Source organism: Pan troglodytes, chromosome 17, assembly GCF_028858775.2.
Source record: "Pan troglodytes isolate AG18354 chromosome 17, NHGRI_mPanTro3-v2.0_pri, whole genome shotgun sequence".
NCBI lineage: Eukaryota > Metazoa > Chordata > Mammalia > Primates > Hominidae > Pan > Pan troglodytes.
The window spans coordinates 56,794,500-56,816,065 of record NC_072415.2 but is presented as its reverse complement, the minus strand read 5'-3'; the positions used below and the strand labels follow the sequence as shown (position 1 = coordinate 56,816,065).

The 21,566-nt window shown below is 45.6% G+C and overlaps 1 protein-coding gene and 1 pseudogene across 9 annotated transcripts in view; one reads left to right on the top strand and one right to left on the bottom strand.

Moving 5' to 3' along the window:
* Positions 1–21,566, bottom strand: part of KATNAL2 (katanin catalytic subunit A1 like 2) — a 409,798-nt gene that overhangs the window by 361,566 nt on the left and 26,666 nt on the right. For 4 of the 9 annotated variants that reach the window (XM_016933645.4, XM_016933646.4, XM_063796082.1 and 1 more), the window contains exons 2-3: positions 19,370–19,588; positions 18,722–18,791 (exon numbers count right to left, since the gene is read on the bottom strand). In XM_016933645.4, coding sequence (XP_016789134.1) covers positions 18,722–18,791; positions 19,370–19,428 — 129 coding nt within the window. In that variant the 5' untranslated portion in view covers positions 19,429–19,588. Of the gene's footprint in view, positions 1–18,721; positions 18,849–19,098; positions 19,589–21,566 lie in introns of those variants that run through there. The other 5 variants (XM_063796078.1, XM_016933647.4, XM_063796080.1 and 2 more) reach the window with 2 other exon arrangements.
* Positions 1,169–2,802, top strand: LOC134808674 (elongin-A3 member D-like; annotated as a pseudogene).

Genomic DNA, 21,566 nt, shown 5'->3' with positions numbered 1-21,566 from the left:
GGGGATGCTAGAGGGATTCTGCTGGTTGACTTTCTGCAGGGCCAAACCCTGATCACATCTGCTCGCTAGCAGAGCGTTTTCAGAAAGTTAGCCAAAGCTGGAGCGAAGAAGGTCCCCACCAGAGAGTTCTTCTCCACCACGACAGTGTTCCTGATCATGCCTTTCTTCGAACAAGGGCAGCTGGGCAAGACTTGCCATGGGAAACCGTGAGGCGTCCACCTCACAGTCCTGATTTGGCGCCTGCTGACTTCTCTTTGTTTCCTTGTCTTGGAAAACCTGTAAGGGGCACCCAGTTTTCTTCAGTTAACAATGGAAAAGAGATTGCATGGAAATAGTTAAATTCCCAGGACCCTGGGGGCTTTAGGGATGGGCTAGACGGCGGGGAAAAGACACCGCTTCCAGAAGGGTCTTGATGTTCATGGAGCCGAGGTTGAGGAGTAAAATACGCCTTTTTCCTCTTTCTCCCTTAATCCCACTTTTCTACCAATGTTTCCAAGTCCCCTCACACAACGTCAATCCCAGGTAAAGAGCTGTCATCCTCTGTTGGTTCCTCTTCCTACGATTCTGTCTTGCGGTGTTGTTATTTTCGCTTTTACTCCCAAGAAGATACTCTCTCTGTCTTTTGGAATCCACAGATGTGGAAGCTGGGAACATGGAGGGCCAACGGTAGAACTCAGTGGGGTGTGTCCAGGCTGCAATTAACCTAATGAACCTGCGGGGCACAGCAGTCCACCAGGCGTGGACCGTCCCGATTGGCTGCATTGGGCTGACGGAATGAATTCCTATCGGGGCGGGGCAGCCCAGGGGCCCAGGGGGTCAGGGCTTGAGCCCTGGGTGGGCCCGGGACTGGCTATATAATGCCGGGCTCTGGCAGCGGAGCTTCACTCCGCCTTGGACGGCGCACCGCACAGGTCACTCCAGGCTGCGGCTGCACATCCCGAGGAACAGAAGCGGGCCTGCTCAGCTGTCTGCAAGGACCGGCGTTCCAGACCAAGTGGCCCGCTGCTCCGAGGACCCAGCTCGCTCCAGGCTGTGACTCCACATCCCAAGGTCGCTGCCTGGCGACTGGGCAGCGAGGACCGGCCATCCCAGACTGCCTGTGCCGCCGCCCCGAGCTCGGAGAGAGCCGCGACGGCGAGGACAGCGACGCCTGCACAGCTCTGGCGAGATGGCGGCAGGGTCCATTACGCTGTGCGCAGTGGAGAAGCTGCAGGTGCGTCTGGCCACTAAGACGGACCCCAAAAAGCTAGAGAAATATTAGCAGAAACTCTCCGCCTTGCCCATGACGGCAGACATCCTGGCGGAGACTGGAATCAGAAAGACGGTGAAGCGCCTGCGGAAGCACCAGCACGTGGGCGACTTTGCCAGAGACTTGCCGGCCTGGTGGAAGAAGCTGGTGCTCGTGGACCGAAACACCGGGCCTGACCCACAGGACCCTGAGGAGAGCGGTTCCCGACTGCCCTTCGGGGAGGCTCTTCAGGACCGAGAAAAGGCCTGGGGCTTCCTAGAAAACGCGACGGCCCCCAGGAGCCCATCTCACAGCCCTGAGCACAGACGGACATCACGCACACCTCCGGGGCAACAGAGACCTCACCCGAGGTCTCCCAGTCGCGAGCCCAGAGCCGAGAGAAAGCGCCCCAGAATGGCCCCAGCTGATTCCGGCCCCCATCGGGACCCTCCAACGCGCACCGCTCCCCTCCCGATGCCCGAGGGCCCTGAGCCCGCTGTGCCCGGGGAGCAACCCGGGAGAGGCCACGCTCACGCCGCTCAGGGCGGGCCTCTGCTGGGTCAAGGCTGCCAGGGCCAACCCCAGGGGGAAGCGGTGGGGAGCCACAGCAAGGGGCACAAATCGTCCCGAGGGGCTTCGGCTCAGAAATCGCCTCCTGTCCAGGAAAGCCAGTCAGAGAGGCTGCAGGCGGCCGTCGCTGATTCCGCCGGCCGAAAACGGTGCCCAGCCATGTCTTCTCAGAGCTCTGGGACCCCTCAGAGGCCTGGATGCAGGCCAACTACGATCTGCTGTCCGCTTTTGAGGCCATGACCTCCCAGGCAAACCCAGAAGCACTCTTCGCACCAACGCTCCAGGAGGAAGCTGCTTTCCCTGGACGCAGAGTGAACGCTAAGATGCCGGTGTACTCGGGCTCCAGGCCTGCCTGCCAGCTCCAGGTGCCGACGCTGCGCCAGCAGTGCCTCCGGGTGCCTAGGAACAACCCGGACGCCCTCGGCGACGTGGAAGGGGTCCCCTACTCGGTTCCTGAACCCGTTCTGGAAGGGTGGACGCCCGATCAGCTCTACTGCACAGAGAAAGACAATCCCGCCCTCGCTCGAGAGACAGATGAATTATGGAGGATTCATTGTCTCCGGGACTTCAAGGAAGAAAAGCCACAGGAGCACGAGTCTTGGCGGGAGCTGTACCTGCGGCTTCGGGACGCCCGAGAGCAGCGGCTGCGAGTAGTGACCACGAAAATCCGATCTGCACGTGAAAACAAACCTAGTGGCCGACAGACAAAGATGATCTGTTTCAACTCTGTGGCCAAGACGCCTTATGATGCTTCCAGGAGGCAAGAGAAGTCTGCAGGAGCCGCGGACCCTGGAAATGGAGAGATCCAGCCAGCCCCCAAGCCCACAGGAAGCAGCCAGGCTCCCTCCGGCCTCGGGGACGGCGACGGCGGCAGCATTAGCGGCGGCAGCAGCAATCAGCACGCGGCGCCCGCGGACAAAACCCGAAAACAGGCTGCCACGAAAGTGGCCCCGCTGATGGCCAAGGCAATTCGAGACTACAAGGGAAGATTCTCCCGACGATAAACTCAGGACTTGCCTTACACATAAAATCTGGGGGGAGGAGGGCCAATGCAAAGTCAATGCGGGTTGGGGAACGAAACTTCCGACGGACACCAGAACCCTTGGCTTGGTGCAAAGTTCAGCCTCCCAATCCTGCAGGTGTCAAGTGCTGGCCCTGTGATTTTTGCCTCCCACACCCAGCCACTGCCTCCCTGCTTGGAGGACACCTCAGAATTCAGAAGATATTGTGAACGCATTCGGATCAATTCTACTTTGTTGGTTCACTGATCGTCTTTTAAATAACGCCCTAGTTGCAATCACAAATCAGGTACAAGATGTGAGATTCCCTTTTGTCTTTTTTCCTTTCTTTTGAAATCATCCAGTACATAAGGAAGGACTTCTTAGACACAAACTCTCAATCCATCGGTTGACACTGATAACTCCGACTACGCAAAATGTTTTGTTGCTGTTGGTGTTTTCTTTTAGAGAAAAGGCCGGACATGATCCTGTAATCGTCAGCCATCCTCCTCTGGGAGGCCGAGGAAAGCAGATCGCTGCAGCCCAGGAGGTGGAGAACAGGCTGGGCCAAACGGAGAAACCCCGTCTCCACAAAAGATACCAAAATGAGCCCGGCGTGGTGGCACCGCCCCTGTGGTCCCAGATTCTTAGAGGGCTGAGCCAAAATCCTATTTGCTCAAGTGGCTGAAAATAGTGTCAGCAGCCTATGCATTTCCTCATGTTATATTTTTGGAAGGACTAACATACGAGACCAGTAGACTTAGAAAGGAAAAAAGTTAATGCCTGAAGTTAACTGTAGCTCCTTCTGCAGACTCCCAGAAGTTCAAATGTCTAGCTCTTAAAAACTTACATTCTTAGTAGCAAACCCCCATCTACATTCTCAATCATATCATACGGTTGCAGGCCCTCCTAAAAATAATCACTGACAAAACTGGCAGTGTTTTGACTGTTTTTACCTAGCAGAAAGCCCAAATAAAAAATGCCATTTATCAAAATAGACTGGCCTTGGACTATTTTCTCTCACCTGAATAACGGGTCTGTGAAAAATTCAACTTGACCAATTGCTGTCTGCAAATAGATTTTCAAAAATTGGTGGTCAAAAATATGGTCAGGGATGTGACAAAGTTGGCACATATGACTGTATAGGTTTGGCAGAGGTTTAATCCTATGTCTGTATTTGAAAAATGTCTTTCAGCTACGGGAGAATTTAAAACCCTCATTGTAAGTTTATTGCTAGTAATAGGAAGTTGCTTGCTCTTCCCCTGTGTATTACCCTTGCTCCTACAAATGATAAAAGTTTTTGTTGCTACCTTCGTTCATCAGAAAACTTCAACACAAGTGTATTACATGAATCACTGTCACTCTGTCATGTACGGAGACTTAAAAACTGATGATGAAAGTGAGAACTCCCCATAATAAGTGAGATTCTCTACAGGGGAAATGAGGTGGGGACCACCACTTCTCCTGCTACCCACCCCCACCCCCACCGCCCCTGCCACCTTGCCTAGTTTTTAAGACGTGAGGAAGGGGAGAAAGGGAAAAGTTAAAAGGAAACAAAAGTAAGAGAAATAGCCAGATGGCCTGGAGCCACCACCTGGTCCTTGTAGTTAAAGAAAAAAATTAAAAAATCTACCCCTGACCTAAACTACTTGTGTTATCTGTAAATTCCAGACATTGTATGAGGAAGCATTGCAAAACTTTCTGTTGTGTTAGCTAATGCATGTAGCCCTTAGTTATGTCCCCCATGTTTGCTTGATCTATCATGACCCTTTAACGTGGTCCCCTTAGTGTTGTAAGCCCTTAAAAGGGCCAATAATTTCTTTTTTAGGGAGCTCAGTTCTTAAGACGCAAGTCTGCTGACACTCCCAGCCAAATAAAGCCATTTCCTTCTTTAACCCGGTGTCTGAGGGGTTTTGTCCTCGTCTCGTCCCTCTACAGTTTAGTTACTTGCAAATCAGTTTCTTCATATCAGAGCTTGTTGTTAAGCTTTGTTAGGTAAGGGATATCTAAAGTAGCCTTTATTCTAGGCTGTGCCTGGCTTTGCTTACTCTTATGCATAGCCTTTCTTGGAGCTCTACTAAATGCTCTTCTGTCCCACAAGATTTCTCCACTTAAGTCAGTCACAATGCAAATGTCTCTAAATGTTATGAGAGCAGCTTCATATGTTTTTCCTCTATGTATGTGCAGCTCAGTATTCAGCCAAAAATCAATAATTGTGGAGCTCTTTTTTTGCATCGCTCCTCCTCTCTGAAACTCTTCCCTCCCAGTTCTAAGCAACTCAGTCTTCCCAAACTCCAATCTCTATTGCTTCATCTTAGCAAAACTGCTGTGCATTTTTTTATTTTTTTTGAAGTTTCGCTCTTGGGTTGCCCAGGCTGGAGTGCAATGGAGCAATCTCGGTTCACTATAACCTCCAATCCCCCCCAGTTCAAGCAATTAGCCTCCCGAGTAGCTGGCATTACAGGTGCCCACCACCATGCCCAGCTAATTTTTTATATTTTTAGTAGAGATGGGGTTTCACCATGTTGGTGAGATTAGTCTCAAATGCCTGACCTTCAGGTGATCCACCTACCTGGGCCTCCCAAAGTGCTGGGATTATAGGCATGAGCCACAGTGCCCAGCCGCTTTTTGGGGGTTCTCCTTCCAGAACAAGAATCTAGTTATTGCTTCCAAATAGAAGGCCTTCTCTCATAATTACGTTGTCCAAAAATCACATAATCCAATGCTTGAAAAGAGTTTACTCATATATTTAGTCCAGTTTTCCAGTTTCTTACAGGAGACCTGGTCTGGTGCCAATTATGCCATCTCAGTTGAAAGTAGAAGGTCATATCAATTTCTTAAAATGTTTATAGGATGTATTTGGGTGGTGAAATTTATACTTTGGGTATTTAAAATTAAAACCTGGCCAGGTGTGGTGGCTCACACCTGTAATCTCAGCATTTTGGGAGGCCGAGGCGGGCAGATCACTTGAGGTCAGGAGTTTGAGGCCAGCCTGGCCAACATGGTGAAACTCCATCTCTACTAAAAAATACAAAAATTAGCTGGGCATGGTGGTGGACGCCTGTAATCTCAGCTACTCAGGAGGCTGAGATAGGAGAAAAACTTGAACCTGGGAGGCGGAGGTTGCAGTGAGCGAAGGTTTTGCTACTGTACTCCAGCCTGGGTGACAAAGAGGGACTCTGTCTCCAAAAAAAATTAAATTAAAAGTAAAACCTAACAAACATTATTTTTACAAAAGAAAGCAAGTATGTTTTCACACAAAACATGAAATACACAAATTTATGTCTGTATATTCTCAGTTAGTTTTTTTTAAAAAAAAGGTTCCAAGAGTACTAATGTGGCATTAGCAACATGTTCCAGGTTGTCTAATTAGTCTCTCTTTTTTGGTCCAAGTATAAGAAGAAAGTGGTTCAATAGCAGCCACAGCATTTTAAGAGATGCCCACGGGGCTGTAGCAGTGGTCAGAATTGAAGGGGTTAATCTTCCTTGTATATGAGCGGAACAGAGCACTTAAAACGTAAGAGTTATTTAAAATTCAGCTTAGCTTTATGGTTATTTAGAGTTTGTTTAATTAGTGTTTAGAACTGCACATTTTTTATAGCTATTGGTATTTCAATAGATGCTTAAATGTTTGAACATTTGAAGTTTAATAAGCTTCAGTTATTTGAAGAAAAGCACTGATGTAATTAAATTTTCAATTACTCTTTTTTTAGGAGCCCATGCGATTAATAAAAACTAAGGCATTTTAACAACACTCATTTTAAAAACTAGTCAATGACCTTATTAATTAGCTAACACAGTCGATATTTTGTAATATAAAAGGTTCACCAAGGCAGAGTAGCAACTTTTGGAAAGTACGTATAATGACACATGAGAATAAACAAACATGACTTTGTTTTAGGATTCTTTTGCGCATACACATGAATGTGTGGATCAATTCCAGTTTTCCAAAAACCATTATCGTGCATTGACTCTAATTATTTTTTTGTTTGTTTTTAATTGTGCAGCCAAATTAAAAACAATGACATAATTCTTTGGCCTTAGAGCATTATAGAGGATTCTTACATTCAGGTTAAGAAAAAGAAAGTGGCAGAGATATACAGATTACGTATAGTCTTATTTGTATTAAACACTAAATTTAAAACGGAGTTGGAGAAAAAATCTCTATTTCATATCTTTGCTACCAAAAGATCACCAGCAGCATCAGAAATAAAACATAGAAGCTTGTGATACAAATCTGTGTTAGTCACAGCTCTCCAGACAGGCAGAACAAATTATACAAACATGCATATACACGCACACGCATGCACATGTGTATGTATAAATATATGTGTGTTTTTTTTACTAGATTTATTATTTACTAGATTATTTTGTACTAGATTATTTATTATTTACTAGATTTATTATAGGGAATTTATAATTATAAGGATTTATTATTATAACGCTCATGTGATTATAGAAGCTGACAAGTCCCAAGATCTGCAGTCAACAAGCTGGAGACCCAGAAGAGCCAATGATATAGTTTCAGTCCAAGTCTGAAGGCCCCCGAACCAGGAGACTAGATGGTGTGGTTCTAATCTAAAAGTGGCCAGACTCAAGACTCAGGAAAAGCCAATATTTCAGTTTGAGTCCAAATGCAGAAAAAAAAACCAAAACACTGTCCCAGTTTAAAGACAGTCAGAAAGTAGGAATTCCCTCTTACATGTGGGAGGGTCAGTCTTTTATTCTACTCAGACCTTTGACTGATTGGATGAGGCCAATCCACATTAAAGAGGGCAATCTGGCCAGGTGCGGTGGCTCACACCTGTAATCCCAGCACTTTGGGAGGCTGAGGCAGATGGATCACGAGGTCAGGAGATGGAGACCATCCTGGCCAATATGATGAAACCCCGTCTCTACTAAAAATACAATAATTAGGCTGGGCGCGGTGGCTCACGCCTGTATTCTCAGCACTTTGGGAGGCCGAGGCCGGCCGATCACCTGAGGTCGGGAGTTTGAGACCAGCCTGACCAACATGGAGAAACCCTGTCTCTACTAAAAATACAAAATTAGCCAGGCGTGATGGCACATGCCTGTAATCCCAGATACTTGGGAGGCTGAGGCAAGAGAATCGCTTGAACCTGGGAGGCAGAGGTTTCAGTGAGCAGAGATCGTGCCATTGCACTCCAGCCTGGGCAACAAGAGTGAAACTCTGTCTCAAAAAAAAAAAAAATTAAAAAAAAAAAGGGCCAGGCGCGGTGGTTCACGCCTGTAATCCCAGCACTTTGGGAGGCCAAGGCGGGCGGATCACGAGTTCAGTAGATGGAGACCGTCCTGGCTAACACGGTGAAACACCGTCTCTACTAAAAATACAAAAAATTAGCCGGGCGAGGTGGCGGGCGCCTGTAGTCCCAGCTACTCGGGAGGCTGAGGCAGGAGAATGGCGTGAACCCTGGGGGGCAGAGCCTGCAGTGAGCCGAGATCGCGCCACCGCACTCCAGCCTGGGCGACAGCGAGACTCCGTCTCAAAAAAAAAAAAAAAAAAAAAAAAAGAAGAGGGCAATCTGCTTTTCTCAATCTACTGATTCAAACGTTAGTCTCACCCCAAAACACCTTCACAGACAGTCAAGGATAATGTTGACCAAATGCCTGGGCACCCCAACGCGCAGTCAAGTTGACACATAAAATTAACTGGCAAAGCAGTCCCACTCCAAAACTTCTGGATCAGAATATGAATTTTCTTTTTCTTTTCTTTTTTGTTTTTGTTTTTTTTTTTTTTTTTTTTTGAGACGGAGTTTCGCTCTTGTGTCCCAGGCTGAATGGCATGATCTTGGCTCACGGCAAACTCCACCTCCCAGGTTCAACCAATTCTCTTGTCTCAGCCTCCCAAATAGCTGGGATTACAGGTGCATGCCACCACGCCTGGCTAATTTTTGTATTTGTAGTAGAGATGGGGTTTCATCATATTGGTCAGGATGGTCTGGAACTCCTGACCTCAGGTGATCTGCCTGCCTCAGCCTCCCAAAGTGCTGGGATTACAGGCATGAGCCACCACGCCCGGACTCAGCATATGAATTTTCAAAACCTCCCAGGTGTTTAATGTGCACACTAAAGACTGAGAAGCTCTGCAAAAGCATGATCAATTTGCTAGTCAGAAAAGAAACTTGCCAGAGTTCTTGCTCTTAAGGAGCCTACAGTCTACTGGGATGGGGGGGAAGAAAGCAACCAGTAAACATTCAAATATAATTTCCTGGGATAAGAATGGTGTGGTGATATCTACTCCCTGAATCAAGAAGGGACACTTTATTAAATTGGTAAAGGGGCTGGTCAGAAAAGACAAATTTAGATCCTAAAGAACAAGAATTTAAGGGGCAGAGAGAGAGCAGCTCATCAAGGAGACCAGAAAGAAATGTAGGAAACAAAGAGACAGTAGTGTCATGAAAACCAAGAGAAAATGGCCTTTCTAAAAATAATCAGTAGTGTTAGTGTCACTAATCCCATTTAGGCAAATCTCAAAACACCAGTACCATGTTGTACAGAAAGCAGGCACTAAATTGCGTTTATCGTATGAGTTAATGAATAAATGCATATTTGCCTTACTGTTAATCAGGTGAAAACCAAGATATAAATTCAAAAGCATCTAATACCCACTCTCATGCTCAGCCACCAGACCCTACAATATCCAAAGAAATAACCATATTGAAAACTAAATTTGAATATATAAACATGTGTGACAAATGCCTAGCTTGAAATCAATTTTAAAAATATTTTAGATATGAATCATATGTTAGTCAATTTTTTAAATATTCACTTCTCTGAAACCAACCTCTGCAAGAGCAACTAGTAGGATTCTTTGTACCCAGTAGGCACTCAATAAATATCTAAATAAAAAGTGTTCTTGATATCACTTATCTCTGCTCCCTCCCAAAGCCTTATTAAAATGATGATAAAGGAATAAAAAATCTATGACCCAAACCAGGCAAGGTGGCTCACACCTGTAATCCTAGCACTGTGGAAGGCTGAAGTGGGAGGATTGTGTGAGGACAGGAGTTCAAGACTGGCCTGAGCAACATAAGGAGACCCCCATCTCTACAAAAAATTTAAAAATTAGCCGGGAATAGTGGTGCATGCCTGTGGCCCCAGCTACTCCAGAGGCTGAAGCAGGAGGGTAGATTGAGCCCAAGGCTGCAGTGAGCCTTGATGGCACCAATGCATTCCAGCCTGGGCAAAACGGTGAGACTCTGTTTCCAAACAAACACAGAAAGAAAGAATGAAAGAAATAAAGAAGGAAGGAAGGAAGGGAGGAAGGAAGGAAGGAAGGAAGAAAGAGTCAGGCGTGGTAGCTCACGCCTGTAATTCCAGCACTTTGGGAGGCCAAGGCAGACGGATCACCTGAGGTCAGGAGTTCAAGACCAGCCCGACCAACATGAAGAAACCCCGTCTCTACTTAAAAAAAAAAAATACAAAATTAGCCAGGCGTGGTGGCGCATGCCTGTAATCCCAGTTACTTGGGAGGCTGAGGCAGAAGAATCACTTGAACCTGGGAGGCAGAAGTTGCGGTGAGCTGAGATTGTGCCATTGCACTCCAGCCTGGGCAACAAGAGTGAAACTTTGTCTCAAAAAAAAAAAAAAGGAAAGACAGAGAGAGAGAGAAAGAAAAAGAGAGAGGAAAGAAAGAAAGAGAAAGAAAGAAAGAAAGAAAGAAAGAAAGAAAGAAAGAAAGAAAGAAAGAAAGAGAGGGAAAGAAAGAAAGACGGAAGGAAGGAAGGGAGGGAGGGAGGGAGGAAGGGAGGGAGGGAGGAAATTGACACAGGGGAAGCAAATGCATAAACACCAGCTGACTTAAAGCAAAGAAAGCCAAAAGCAAAGAAAACCAAAAATAGAGAAAACCAACACCTACAGGGAAAGAAGCCAATAAGAAGCAGAGGCCAGGCACAGTGGCTCATGTCTATAATCCCAGCACTTTGGGAGGCCGAGGCAGGTGGATCACTTGAGGTCAGGAGCTCAAGACCAGCCTGGTCAACATGTTGAAACCCTCTCTACCAAAAATAAAAATAAAATACGAAAATTAGCCAGGTGTGGTGGCATACGCCTGTAGTCCCAGCTACTCTGGAGGCTGAGGTGGGAGAATTGCTTAAACCCAGGAGGCAGAGGTTGCAGTGAGCTGAAATTGCGCCTTTGTACTCCAGCCTGGGTGACAATCAAGTCAGACTTCTTTTGTCTCAAAAAAACCCAAAAAACAAAAGAAGACGCCAGGCGCGGGGGCTCACACCTGTAATCCCAGCACTCTGGGAGGCCAAGGTGGGCAGATCACGAGGTCAAGAAATCAAGACCATCCTGGCCAACATGGTGAAACCCTGTCTGTACTAAAACTAGAAAAATTAGCTTGGCATGGTGGCACACACCTGTAGTCCCAGCTACTCAGGAGACTGAGACAGGAGAATCGCTTGAACATGGGAGGCAGAGGTTGCAGTCAGCCGAGATCATGCCACCCTGGTAACAGAGCAAGACTCCATCTCAGGAAAAAAAAAAAAAAAAAAAGACGAAGAAGAAGAAGGAGAAGAAGAAAACATATAACAGAACCCTAGAAAGTTACAGGAATGGGGACACCAGGTTCCTCTGGAGTCATCAGGCACCTCCAAGGGCAGAAGTGAGGTATAAAGAGCATGCTGAACAGGGTATTGCAGATTCCCTCCCCTTCTCCAATCAGGTTACAATTCCTCCCCTACCCAGGCAGAAGACGGGACTACCAGGACTACCAGGACTACCTGGACTACCTGAAGAAAGGGATAATTCAGTGGAAGCGTATATACTGAAGAGAGAGGTGAAACCGCACCTTCCATTCCCTGCTTTTACCCCCACAAAGTCTTCCTCTGTTCTCTCCAACACTGCTGGCAACCAAACTTATTTTGCCCTTATTCCCTGAAGGAGAGCATAGAAATGGAAGGCCTCAGAAAAAAGACCTACACATAACTGACATTTGGCATCCCCCAATGAAAAGGGCCCTGGTACCTGATTATCCTACAGAAAAACTGTCTTTGTGAGACAAGCCTCCTCTAAAACACAAAAATTCTAATTAAATTTTAGGTGTCTCATTTTTTATATCTTTTTTTTTTTTGAGACAGGGTCTCCATGTGTCGCCTAGGTTGGAGTACAGTGGTGTGATCACGGCTCACTGCAGCCTCAACCTGCCGGTCCCAAGTGATCTTCCCACTTTAGCCCTCCAGGTAGCTGGGACCACCAGCACTTGTCACCATGCCCAGTTCATTTTGCTTATTTTTTGTTGAGATGAGGTCTAACTATGTTGCCCAGGCTGGTCTCAAACTCCTGGACTTAAGCACCCCTCCCACCTCTAACACAGGGGTGGTGCCACCATGCCCAGCTAACTTTCTATTTTTAGTAGACACAGGGTTTCATCACGTTGCCCAGGCTGGTCTCGACCTCTGGCCTCAAGCGCTCCGCCTGCCTTGGCCTCCCAAAGTGTTGGCATTAGTGGTGTGAGCCACTATGCCCAGCCTAGGTGACTCATTCTTAAAAATAAATGGACAACCCTGTATCACTGACTTTTGAGGAAAATATCCCACATGAAAGACAAAACCACAAATTAAAAAATACAAAAAGGAACATAAGGGGAAACAGAGAAAATGTTAGAAGAAAGAAAGAAAAAGAAAAGGAGGAAGGTGCCGGGAGCGGTGGCTCACGCCTGTAATCCCAGCACTTTGGGAAGCTGAGGCGGGCAGATGACGAGGTCAGGAGATCGAGACCATCCTGGCTAACACGGTGAAACCCCGTCTCTACTAAAACTTAAAAAAATTAGCCGGGCATGGTGGCACATGCCTGTAGTCCCAGTTACTCAGGAGGCTGAGTCAGGAGAATCGGTTGAACCTGAGAGGCAGAGGTTGCAGTGAGCCGAGATCGTGCCACTGTACTCCAGCCTCGGCAACAGAGCGAGACTCCGCCTCAAAAAAAAAAAAAAAAGAAGAAGAAGGAAGGAAGCAGGGAGGGAGGGAGGGAAGGAAACAAAGAGAAGGGAGGAAGGAAACAAAAGAAAGAAAAAGAAAGGCAGGCAGGAAGGAAAGGAAAACCTCCTCAGAGAGATGAAAGAAAGCATGACATCTTGCAAGAACAGGATACAGTGAAAAAGGAACATTCAACCATCAATAAAAAACATACCTGGGCCAGGGGCAGTGGCTCACGCCTGTAATCCCAATACTTCAGAAGGCTGAGGCAGGTGGATCATGAGGTCAGGAGTTCGAGATCAGCCTGACCAATATGGTTAAACTTCCGTCTCTACTAAAAATACAAAAGTTAGCCGGGTGTGGTGGTACGCACCTAGAGTCCCAGCTACTCGGGAGGCTGAGACAGGAGAATCGCTTGAACCCGGGAGGCGGAGGTTGCAGTGAGCTGAGATCGCACCATTGCACTCCCGCCTGGGTGACAGAGTGAGACTCCATCTCAAAAAAAAAAAAAAAAAAAAACCATACCTGCAGGCTGAGTGCAATGGCTCATGCCTATAATCCCAGCACTTTAGCAGGCCTAGGTGGTGGGTGGGGGAAGATCACTTGAGGCCAGGGGTTTGAAACCAGCCTGTGCAACATAGTGAGATCCCTGTCTCTACAAAAAATAAAAAAATTTAACCAGGTGTGGTGGTGCACATTTGTAGTCCCAGCTACTTGGGATGCTGAGGTGGGAGGATCATTTGTGCCCAAGAACTCAAGGCTGCAATGAGCTAAATCATGCCAATGCAGTCCAGCCTGGGAGAGACTTTGTCTGTCTCTAAAAAAGAAAGAAAGAAACTGGGGCCTAGCATGGTGGCTCATGCCTGTAATCCCAGCACTTTGGGAGGTCAAGGCGGGTGGAGCACTTGAGGCCAGGAGGTTGAGACCAGCCTGGGCAACGTGGTGAAACCCCATGTCTACTAAAAATAGAAAGTTAGCCGGGCATGGTGGCGCACCCCTGTAATCCTAACTACTTGGGAGGCTGAGGCCTGGGAATAATAGCTTGAACCCGGGAGGTGGAGGTTACAGTGAGCCAAGGTCGGGCCACTGCTGACAGAGCAAGACCCTGCTCAAAATAATTAATTAATTAATTAAAAAAGTAATGGAGCAATGCCTTCTCAATTGAGATGAAATCAGTCCCAACCTAGAGTATTAACCTCAGCCAAATCACCAATCAAGGTGAGAGGAGAAGTTTCATAGATACTTTGTTTCCAAAACTTTACCTCCCATATATCTTTTCTCAGATAGTTATTCGTTGATATGTTTCACTACAAGAGGGATATAGGGCAAGAAGGGGAAGACATGGAGCCCAGGAAGCAGGATTTCTAACACAGGGAAGGGAGGAAGGGATTTCCTAGGGAAAAAAAAAAGCTGTATAGTAAGCCCAAAGAGCAATGAGTTGACACAGCAGGAGAATCTCAGAGATCCAGAAAAGATACCACCCAGTAAAAAAAAAAAAAAAAAATCAGACTTAGAAATTACCTGATTAGCTTCCCCACATTGAGAATTTTACAGTTCTGTTGGAAAGTCTAGGAAGGAAGTGGTATCAAATATACAGAAAAGTAAACCAAAGAAGAATGCATTGGTTAATATATGATTGAGTCTTGTCCCAAAAGTTAAATAAAATATAAAATATAACCAAAGTGCACTGTATGGCTCAGCTCTAAATAGTATTTATGCAATCGGATTAATATTAATACTGAAAATTGATTTAATGAAAATTATGATAGAATTTCTCTCCGTGTTGAGAGAATGAGGGAAGGGAAATACATACTGATGGTGGGAGGAGGCCAGGGACAGGGAGAAGTAGAAGGGAGTTCAGTGCTCATCTTCATAAAAGTGAGTCGACTATAACTGAGAATGAAAAATCAAGCTTCAGGAATATGAACATCGCCAGGCACGGTGGCTCACGCCTGTAATCCCAGCACTTTGGGAGGCCGAGGCAGGCAGATCACCTGAGGTTGGGAGTTCGAGACCAGCCCGGCCAACATGGAGAAACTCCGTCTCTACTAAAAATACAAAATTAGCCGGGTGTGGTGGTGGGTGCCTGTAGCCCCAGCTACTCAGGAGGCTGAGGCAGGAGAATCGCTTGAACCCAGGAGGTGGAGGTAGTGGTGAGCCGAGATCACACCATTGCACTCTAGCCTGGGCATCAAGAGTGAAACTCTGTCTCAAAAAAAGAAAAAGAGTATAAACATGTTATTTTGAAGAAGCTGCTACAAGTCGAAGCAGTTGCTTCTGGGGAGCAGTAATTAAGTAAGGGCCAGTTGAGGTGAAGCAGGAGACTCGGTTTTTTTCAAATTTTGTTGAACTATTATAATTTTAAGTGATGTGCTGCCATTACTTTGTTAAAAATTAAAAACTGAAAATATATTTGTAAATAAATAATTTGAAACAACAAAAATAAACCAAATACAAAGAAAATATTCTGAAAATCCCAATACAGTAGATGATGTAGGTAATCAGAATGTCTTGTGGACGTGCAGTCCTCTTTATATCTAACACACTGGATCACATCCCCTCCTCCAGCTTCTCCAGATCCCTACTCAGCACAATTCCTTGCACATAGACCCCAAGAGATCAAACCATCAGTGAGCATACCTAAATATTGCTCTTAGCGCCATCTAGGGACTAAAACAAAAAATAAGGCTTGAGTTCCTGCCTTGCTTTCAAGTTCCAAGAAATTTATATTATCTGTTACATGCAAGCAACAGATGACAATATAATTAATCCAATTAAATACTAAATTTATGGCATAAATGCTACGGAGTTGTCAGACGTTAGATTAGGGAGAATGTGGCTGGAGCACTGAGAGGCAACACAGAAAATGGAGAGGAAAAGCATGGAGGCAGAGGTTGGGCTTTATTGCAGTGCTTTGTAGGTCTTGTCAAGATTTGGAGGGTTTATCCCAAGTGTAATGGAAAGGCATTAAAAGGATCCCATTAAAAGAGTGGCACTATTTTAAGAAAATCACCCTGATCATTGGATGAAGGTTGGACTGAAGAGAGGCAAAAACCAACGGGTAATAGCTAAGATGCTATTAATGTGGTTCCAGTGACAGGGCATGGAGGTTTAGATCAGGAGGTGGATGTGAATATATGGATTATTAAAGATACAATATAGTAGAATCAATAAGATTTGCAGATGTCTTCTTCTTGTAGAGGACAGAGGAGAGGGACTAGGAGAAAGAAGGAGCTAAGGATAACCCCCAGAATTACGATTTGAGCAATCGGATGAATAGTGGTTTCACTGGGGTGGCTTCCCCTATGGAGAAAGACTGGGAAAGGTACAGGTTTTAGAGAGGACATTTAAAAGTTAAGCATTAAGCCAGACACGAAGGCTCACGCTTGTAATCCGAGGACTTTGGGAGGCCAAGGCAGGCTGATCACTTGAGCCCAGGAGTTTGAGACCAGCCCAGGCAACATGGTGAAACTCTACAAAAAATACAAAATTTAACCACGTGTGATGGTACATGCCTGTGGTTCCAGCTACTTGGGAGGTTGAGGTGGGGGAATCACCTGAGCCTGGGAGATGGAGGTTGCAGTGAGCTGAGATCACACCACTGCATTCCAGCCTGGGTGACAGAATAAGACCCTGTTGAAGAAAAGAAGAAGGAGAAGGAGAAAAGGAAAAGGAGAAGGAGGAGAAGTAGTTAGGCATTAAACAAGTTAAGATGCAAGGCACAGTGGCTCATGCCTATAATTCCAGCACTGTGGGAGGCCGAGGTGGGAGGATCACTTGAGCCTAGGAGTTCAAGACCAGCCTGGACAACATGGCAAAACCCATCTCTACTAAATATACAGAAAAATTAGCCGGGCATGGTGTTGCATGCCTGTAGTTCCCGCTACTTGAAAGGCTGAGGCAGGAGGATCCCTTGAGCAGGGTGAGACTACAGTGAGCCATGATCGCACCACTGCACTCCAGCCTGAATGACAGAGTGAAACCCTGTCTCAAACACACACACACACACACACACACACACACAATGCAGATACTTGCAACACCCCAGTAGATATGTCAAGTAATCAGTTGATCCATTGTCCTACCCATATTTTATCTTCTGGATCATTGGTCTGGGGCTTAACAAAGAAGTCCAGTTGAGGTAGGTTGGGGGAGTTTTTGGTATATAGATAGTATTAGAAGTTTGGCCGAGCATGGTGGCTCATGCTTGTAATCCCAGCACTTTGGGAGGCCAAGGCAGGCGGATCACCTGAGGTCAGGAGTTCAAGACCTGCCTGACCAACATGGAGAAACCCCATCTCTACTAAAACAAACAAACAAACAAATTAGCTGGGCATGGTGGCACATGCCTGTAATCCCAGGTACTCGGGAGGCTGAGGCAGGAGAATCGCTTGAAACCAGGAGGCAGAGGTTGCGGTGAGCTGAGATCACACCATTGCACTCCAGCCTGGACAACAAGAGCAAAACTCCGACTCAAAAAAAAAAAGAAGAAGAAGTCGGCCAGGCATGGTGGTTCATGCCTGTTATCCTAGCACTTTGGGAGGCTGAGGGGGGAAGATTGCCTGAGCTCAAAAGTTCGAGACCAAACTGGGCAACATGGTGAAACCCTGTCTCTACTAAAAATACAAAAAGTTAGCTGGGCATGGTGGCACATAACTGTAGTCCCAGCTACTCGGGAGGCTGAGGCAGGAAAATCACTTGAACCCGGCAGGTGGAGGCTGCAGTGAGCTGAGATCATGCCACTGCACTCCAGCCTGGGCGACAGAGCAAGACTCTGTCTCCAAAAAGATAAATTTTTAAAAGATAGTACTAGAAGTCATGAAAATATATGAGAACGTTTACGGCTGTGTTTTTCAAACGTAGAGTTCATGCTTAAAGTGCAAGTTTCAAGAAATCATCCCAGGGGGTTTCTGATTCAGTGTCTTCATGAGGCCCAAGAATCTGCTCTATTAAAGGGTAACCCAAAAGATTCTGAGGCAGGTAGTTCATGCTCAGATTAAAACAGGCTTAAGTACAATCTGGAGGTGAGGAATTAGCAACAACATGTGTAGCCAACCTTTTCTAGAAGATGGAGAGAAATAAACAGAGGCTGGTAACCATAATGGGTATGAAGCCAGAGGGTTAACTTTTTGTGTATCATTAGTTTTTAAAAGGTAGGAGATACTAGAGCTGTGGTTCATAACCTTGGCTACACACTGTAATCACCTGTTGAGCTTTCTAAAAACACTGATGCATAGAACTCATCCCAAGCCAGTAATTCTGAACCTCTAGGAATGAGATCCAGGTAGAAGTATTTTTTAACTTTATTTTTATTTTTCCTTCCCCCCGCCCCCACGTTGTTTTTATCTCCCCAGTGCCTGGCAGACAAATGTGTCCTCAATTCATGTTCATCGCTGTGGAAAGAATTGCTGGCCAGTAGCAGGTGATACAGACCACGGTAAACCACTTAATGTATTGTAGAGCCCACGTAATCTTCGTGTGAAAAAGATTACGGTCCAATTCCCTGACTTTCAGATGGAGGAACTGAAGCCCAAGAGGGGAATTAAATGCCTAAGATCTCTCGCCTTAGTGATGGCAAATGAGGATCAGAAGCCAATATTCTAACTAACTCCCAGGTCAATGTTTTCCTGTCTCTCAACAATCTAATTTTGACCACTCCCCAAATCCATTCACCCAATCAAGATCCAGAGTCTAATAACACCTCCCCGTCAATACCTCATTTCCTCAATCAGGAACCGACGCTGCCGTCCCTTTCATCCGACCCGTTGTCACCCCCAAACCCGCCTGTGTCTCATTTATTTTTCCCTCCATCACGGCTGCAAGCCCAGCCCGGGATTTAACCACATCGGCTGAGCGCCTCTCACTGCGTTTGCGCTTCTCTAGTAGCGGACTCTGTCGCCATAGCAATCGGAGACTCGGAATCGTCCCGCAGCAACAGTAGGAGAGGGGTTCTTGGTATAATCATTTTTTATATATGCGTTCCTTACCGCTTCCCGTGCCTGATGCGTGAATTTCAGGGTCTGGTAGGAAAGCTCCATCAGACACTGTGCTAGGACCCTAGAGAAGGGAGGAAAGGAGTCAGTTACCGGGCTGACCGGTCGATCCAAGGAACCTGACGCTTAACCAGCCCGCCCCTTTCCGGATTGGCTAGAGCCCAGACACGCCCGCCAATCGCTGGCCACAGAAGGATTCTTTAACATGCCAATCAATGTTAGACCATGCATGTTTAATCCAGAGTGTTTGCATGACACTGGCCAATGAAGAGATCGAAGAGGGAAGATTGTTAGAGCATAGGGCGGGCTTTGCAATTGTTTTGGTTTTCTTAATTCGTTTCTAAAATACAAGCTGACCCAGGGCCATGTACCATAATATTTGTCCTTGATTTCAGCAGTTGTTCAGGTCTTTGCAACCCAATGCTTCTATACCCAAGACTATATTTTGACGTCCCGTCTTCTCCTCCCTGGATTAGGGTAAAGGTTTGGAAATCTATTCTGCTTTTCTTTGAAATTCTCTGTGCATGGTCTATCTAGACTGGATGAATCTGCTGTGGACACTTTGGTTGTCAAGAGCCTTCTGGGATGCAAACTGTGCATCACCAAACTTCCCCTTCTCCTCCAATTCCTTTCACATCAGACCTGTTCTCATTAGACGTGGAAAAACATGGACGTGTTTTCCTCTGCTCTATTTTTTTCATGCGTTAACTAGTCTGTTTCTTCAATGTCTTTCCCTTCTGTCTCTCTTGCTGTGAATCCTATTCCAAATTATCCCTTCATCATTATCTTCGGTCTTCTTCATCCATTTCTTCTTCATCCATTTCTCCCTTCAGGATACAAAAATATTCAAGTTTCCTCAATCTACAAAAAAAAAAAAAAGTTCTCGTAAGTGTTGAACTGAATCACCTTTCTCCCATTCAGGGCAAGCTTTCTGAAAGGACTAGCTATACTCTTCCTCATTTCCTCACCTTCCACCCACTTCTCAACACATTCTGGTCCTGCTCCTTTGAAGCAGTTCTTGCCAGAGTCGTCAATAACTTCCTAATTGGGAAATCCGATTACAGATTATTTAATATTCTTTATCTTATTCCAACTTGGCACCATGTGAAATTGTTGACCACTTTCTAATTAATAACCATAACTGTAATTTATTAAACATCTACAGCACCAATGTACTATGCGATTTACTTGGCTATCTAATATAATCCTAACACAACATGGAGAAGTTATTAATGCCCCAATTTGCAGTTATGCAAACAGGCCCCAAAAGCCAAATTATTAATAAGTAGTTCTAGATAGAGTTAGGATGCAAACCTGTTTCCTGACTGAAGCCAGTGCTCTTTTCACTATGCCTTGCTTCCACCCTTCCTGTCCAGTCTCACCTCTAATTCCCACCTGGATACAGGCAACCCCACTCTAACACAAGCGAACTGCTTACAATGCTTGTGAACGACTAATGAGTAGTTTATTTGGCTTGGAGGACCACTCTCACCCCTGCTGCATAAGAAAAGTCTATATTGCCTGCTAAGACAGCTCAAATGTCACCTTCTAGGATAACTCAATGGCGTTTTCTTCTAACAATCACTATACTTAACCTAGGCGAAGCTTAGGCAGAGAACAAATTAGTTCCTGATTCCACAACATACTTTTCATACTGCACTTATCACATTGTTTTGTTGACATATGGTTTTCAAAAAGTTAAAAATGTGATTCTTTGATATGAATGAACGCCTGTCAATGATTTTGCCTAACTCATTAATGAGGGAGCCAATAAGATGGTAAAGCTGGTTTAAAGAGCATTATAAGGAACTGAATATTTACAGACATTTTTAGAAAACAATGTTAGTATAGTGTCCCTTAGCATCTACTGGAAACTGGTTCTATGGTTCCCACTGATACCAAAGTTGGGGATCCTTATATGAAATGTCATGCTACTTGCATGTAAGTACGCACATCATCCTGTATACTTTATTTATTTATTTATTTATTTTTTGAGACAGACTCTTGCTCTGTTGCCCAGGCTGGAGTGCAGTGGCACGATCTTGGTTCACTGCAACCTCCGCCTCCCGGATTCAAGCAATTCTCTGCCTCAGTCTCCTGAGTAGCTGGGATTACAAGCGCATGCCACCATGCCCAGCTAATTTCCATATACTTTATTTTTTATTTTTATTTATTTAGTTATTTTGAGACGAAGTCTCGCTCTGTTGCTCAGCCTGGAGTGCAGTGGCGTGACCTCGGCTCACTACAACCTCTGCCTTCCTAGTTAAAGCGATTCTCCTGCCTCAGCCTCCTGAGTAGCTGGGATTACAGGCACCTACCACCACATCCAGCTAATTGTTGTATTTTTAGTACATGTGGGGTTTCACCATGTTGGCCAGGCTGGTCTCGAACTCCTGACCTCAAGTGATCCACCCCCACCCCTTGGCCTCCCAAAGTGCTGGGATTACAGGTGTGAACCGCTGCTCCCAACCCATCCCGTATACTTGAAAACATCTCTAGATCGCTGTAATACCAAATACAATGTAAACTCTGTGTTAATACTCATTATACCGAGTTTTTTATTTATATTAATTTTTATTGTTGTACTACTTATTTTTAATATTTTCAATTCTTTGTTGGTTGAATCCCCAGATGCCAAACCCATGGGTACAGAAGGCCAACTTTATAAGACTGCTAGGTTAGATACAAAACTTGTTAATGTCTTACAAGGCAATGAAACTATAACCTTTGAAATTGTCTTTTCTAAGGGACACAAATCTGTTAGTTAACATTTTGCTACAGAAATATTTTCAAAGAGCTTCTTCCTCTGGCCATATCAAGTAACTAGTACTGGACTAGA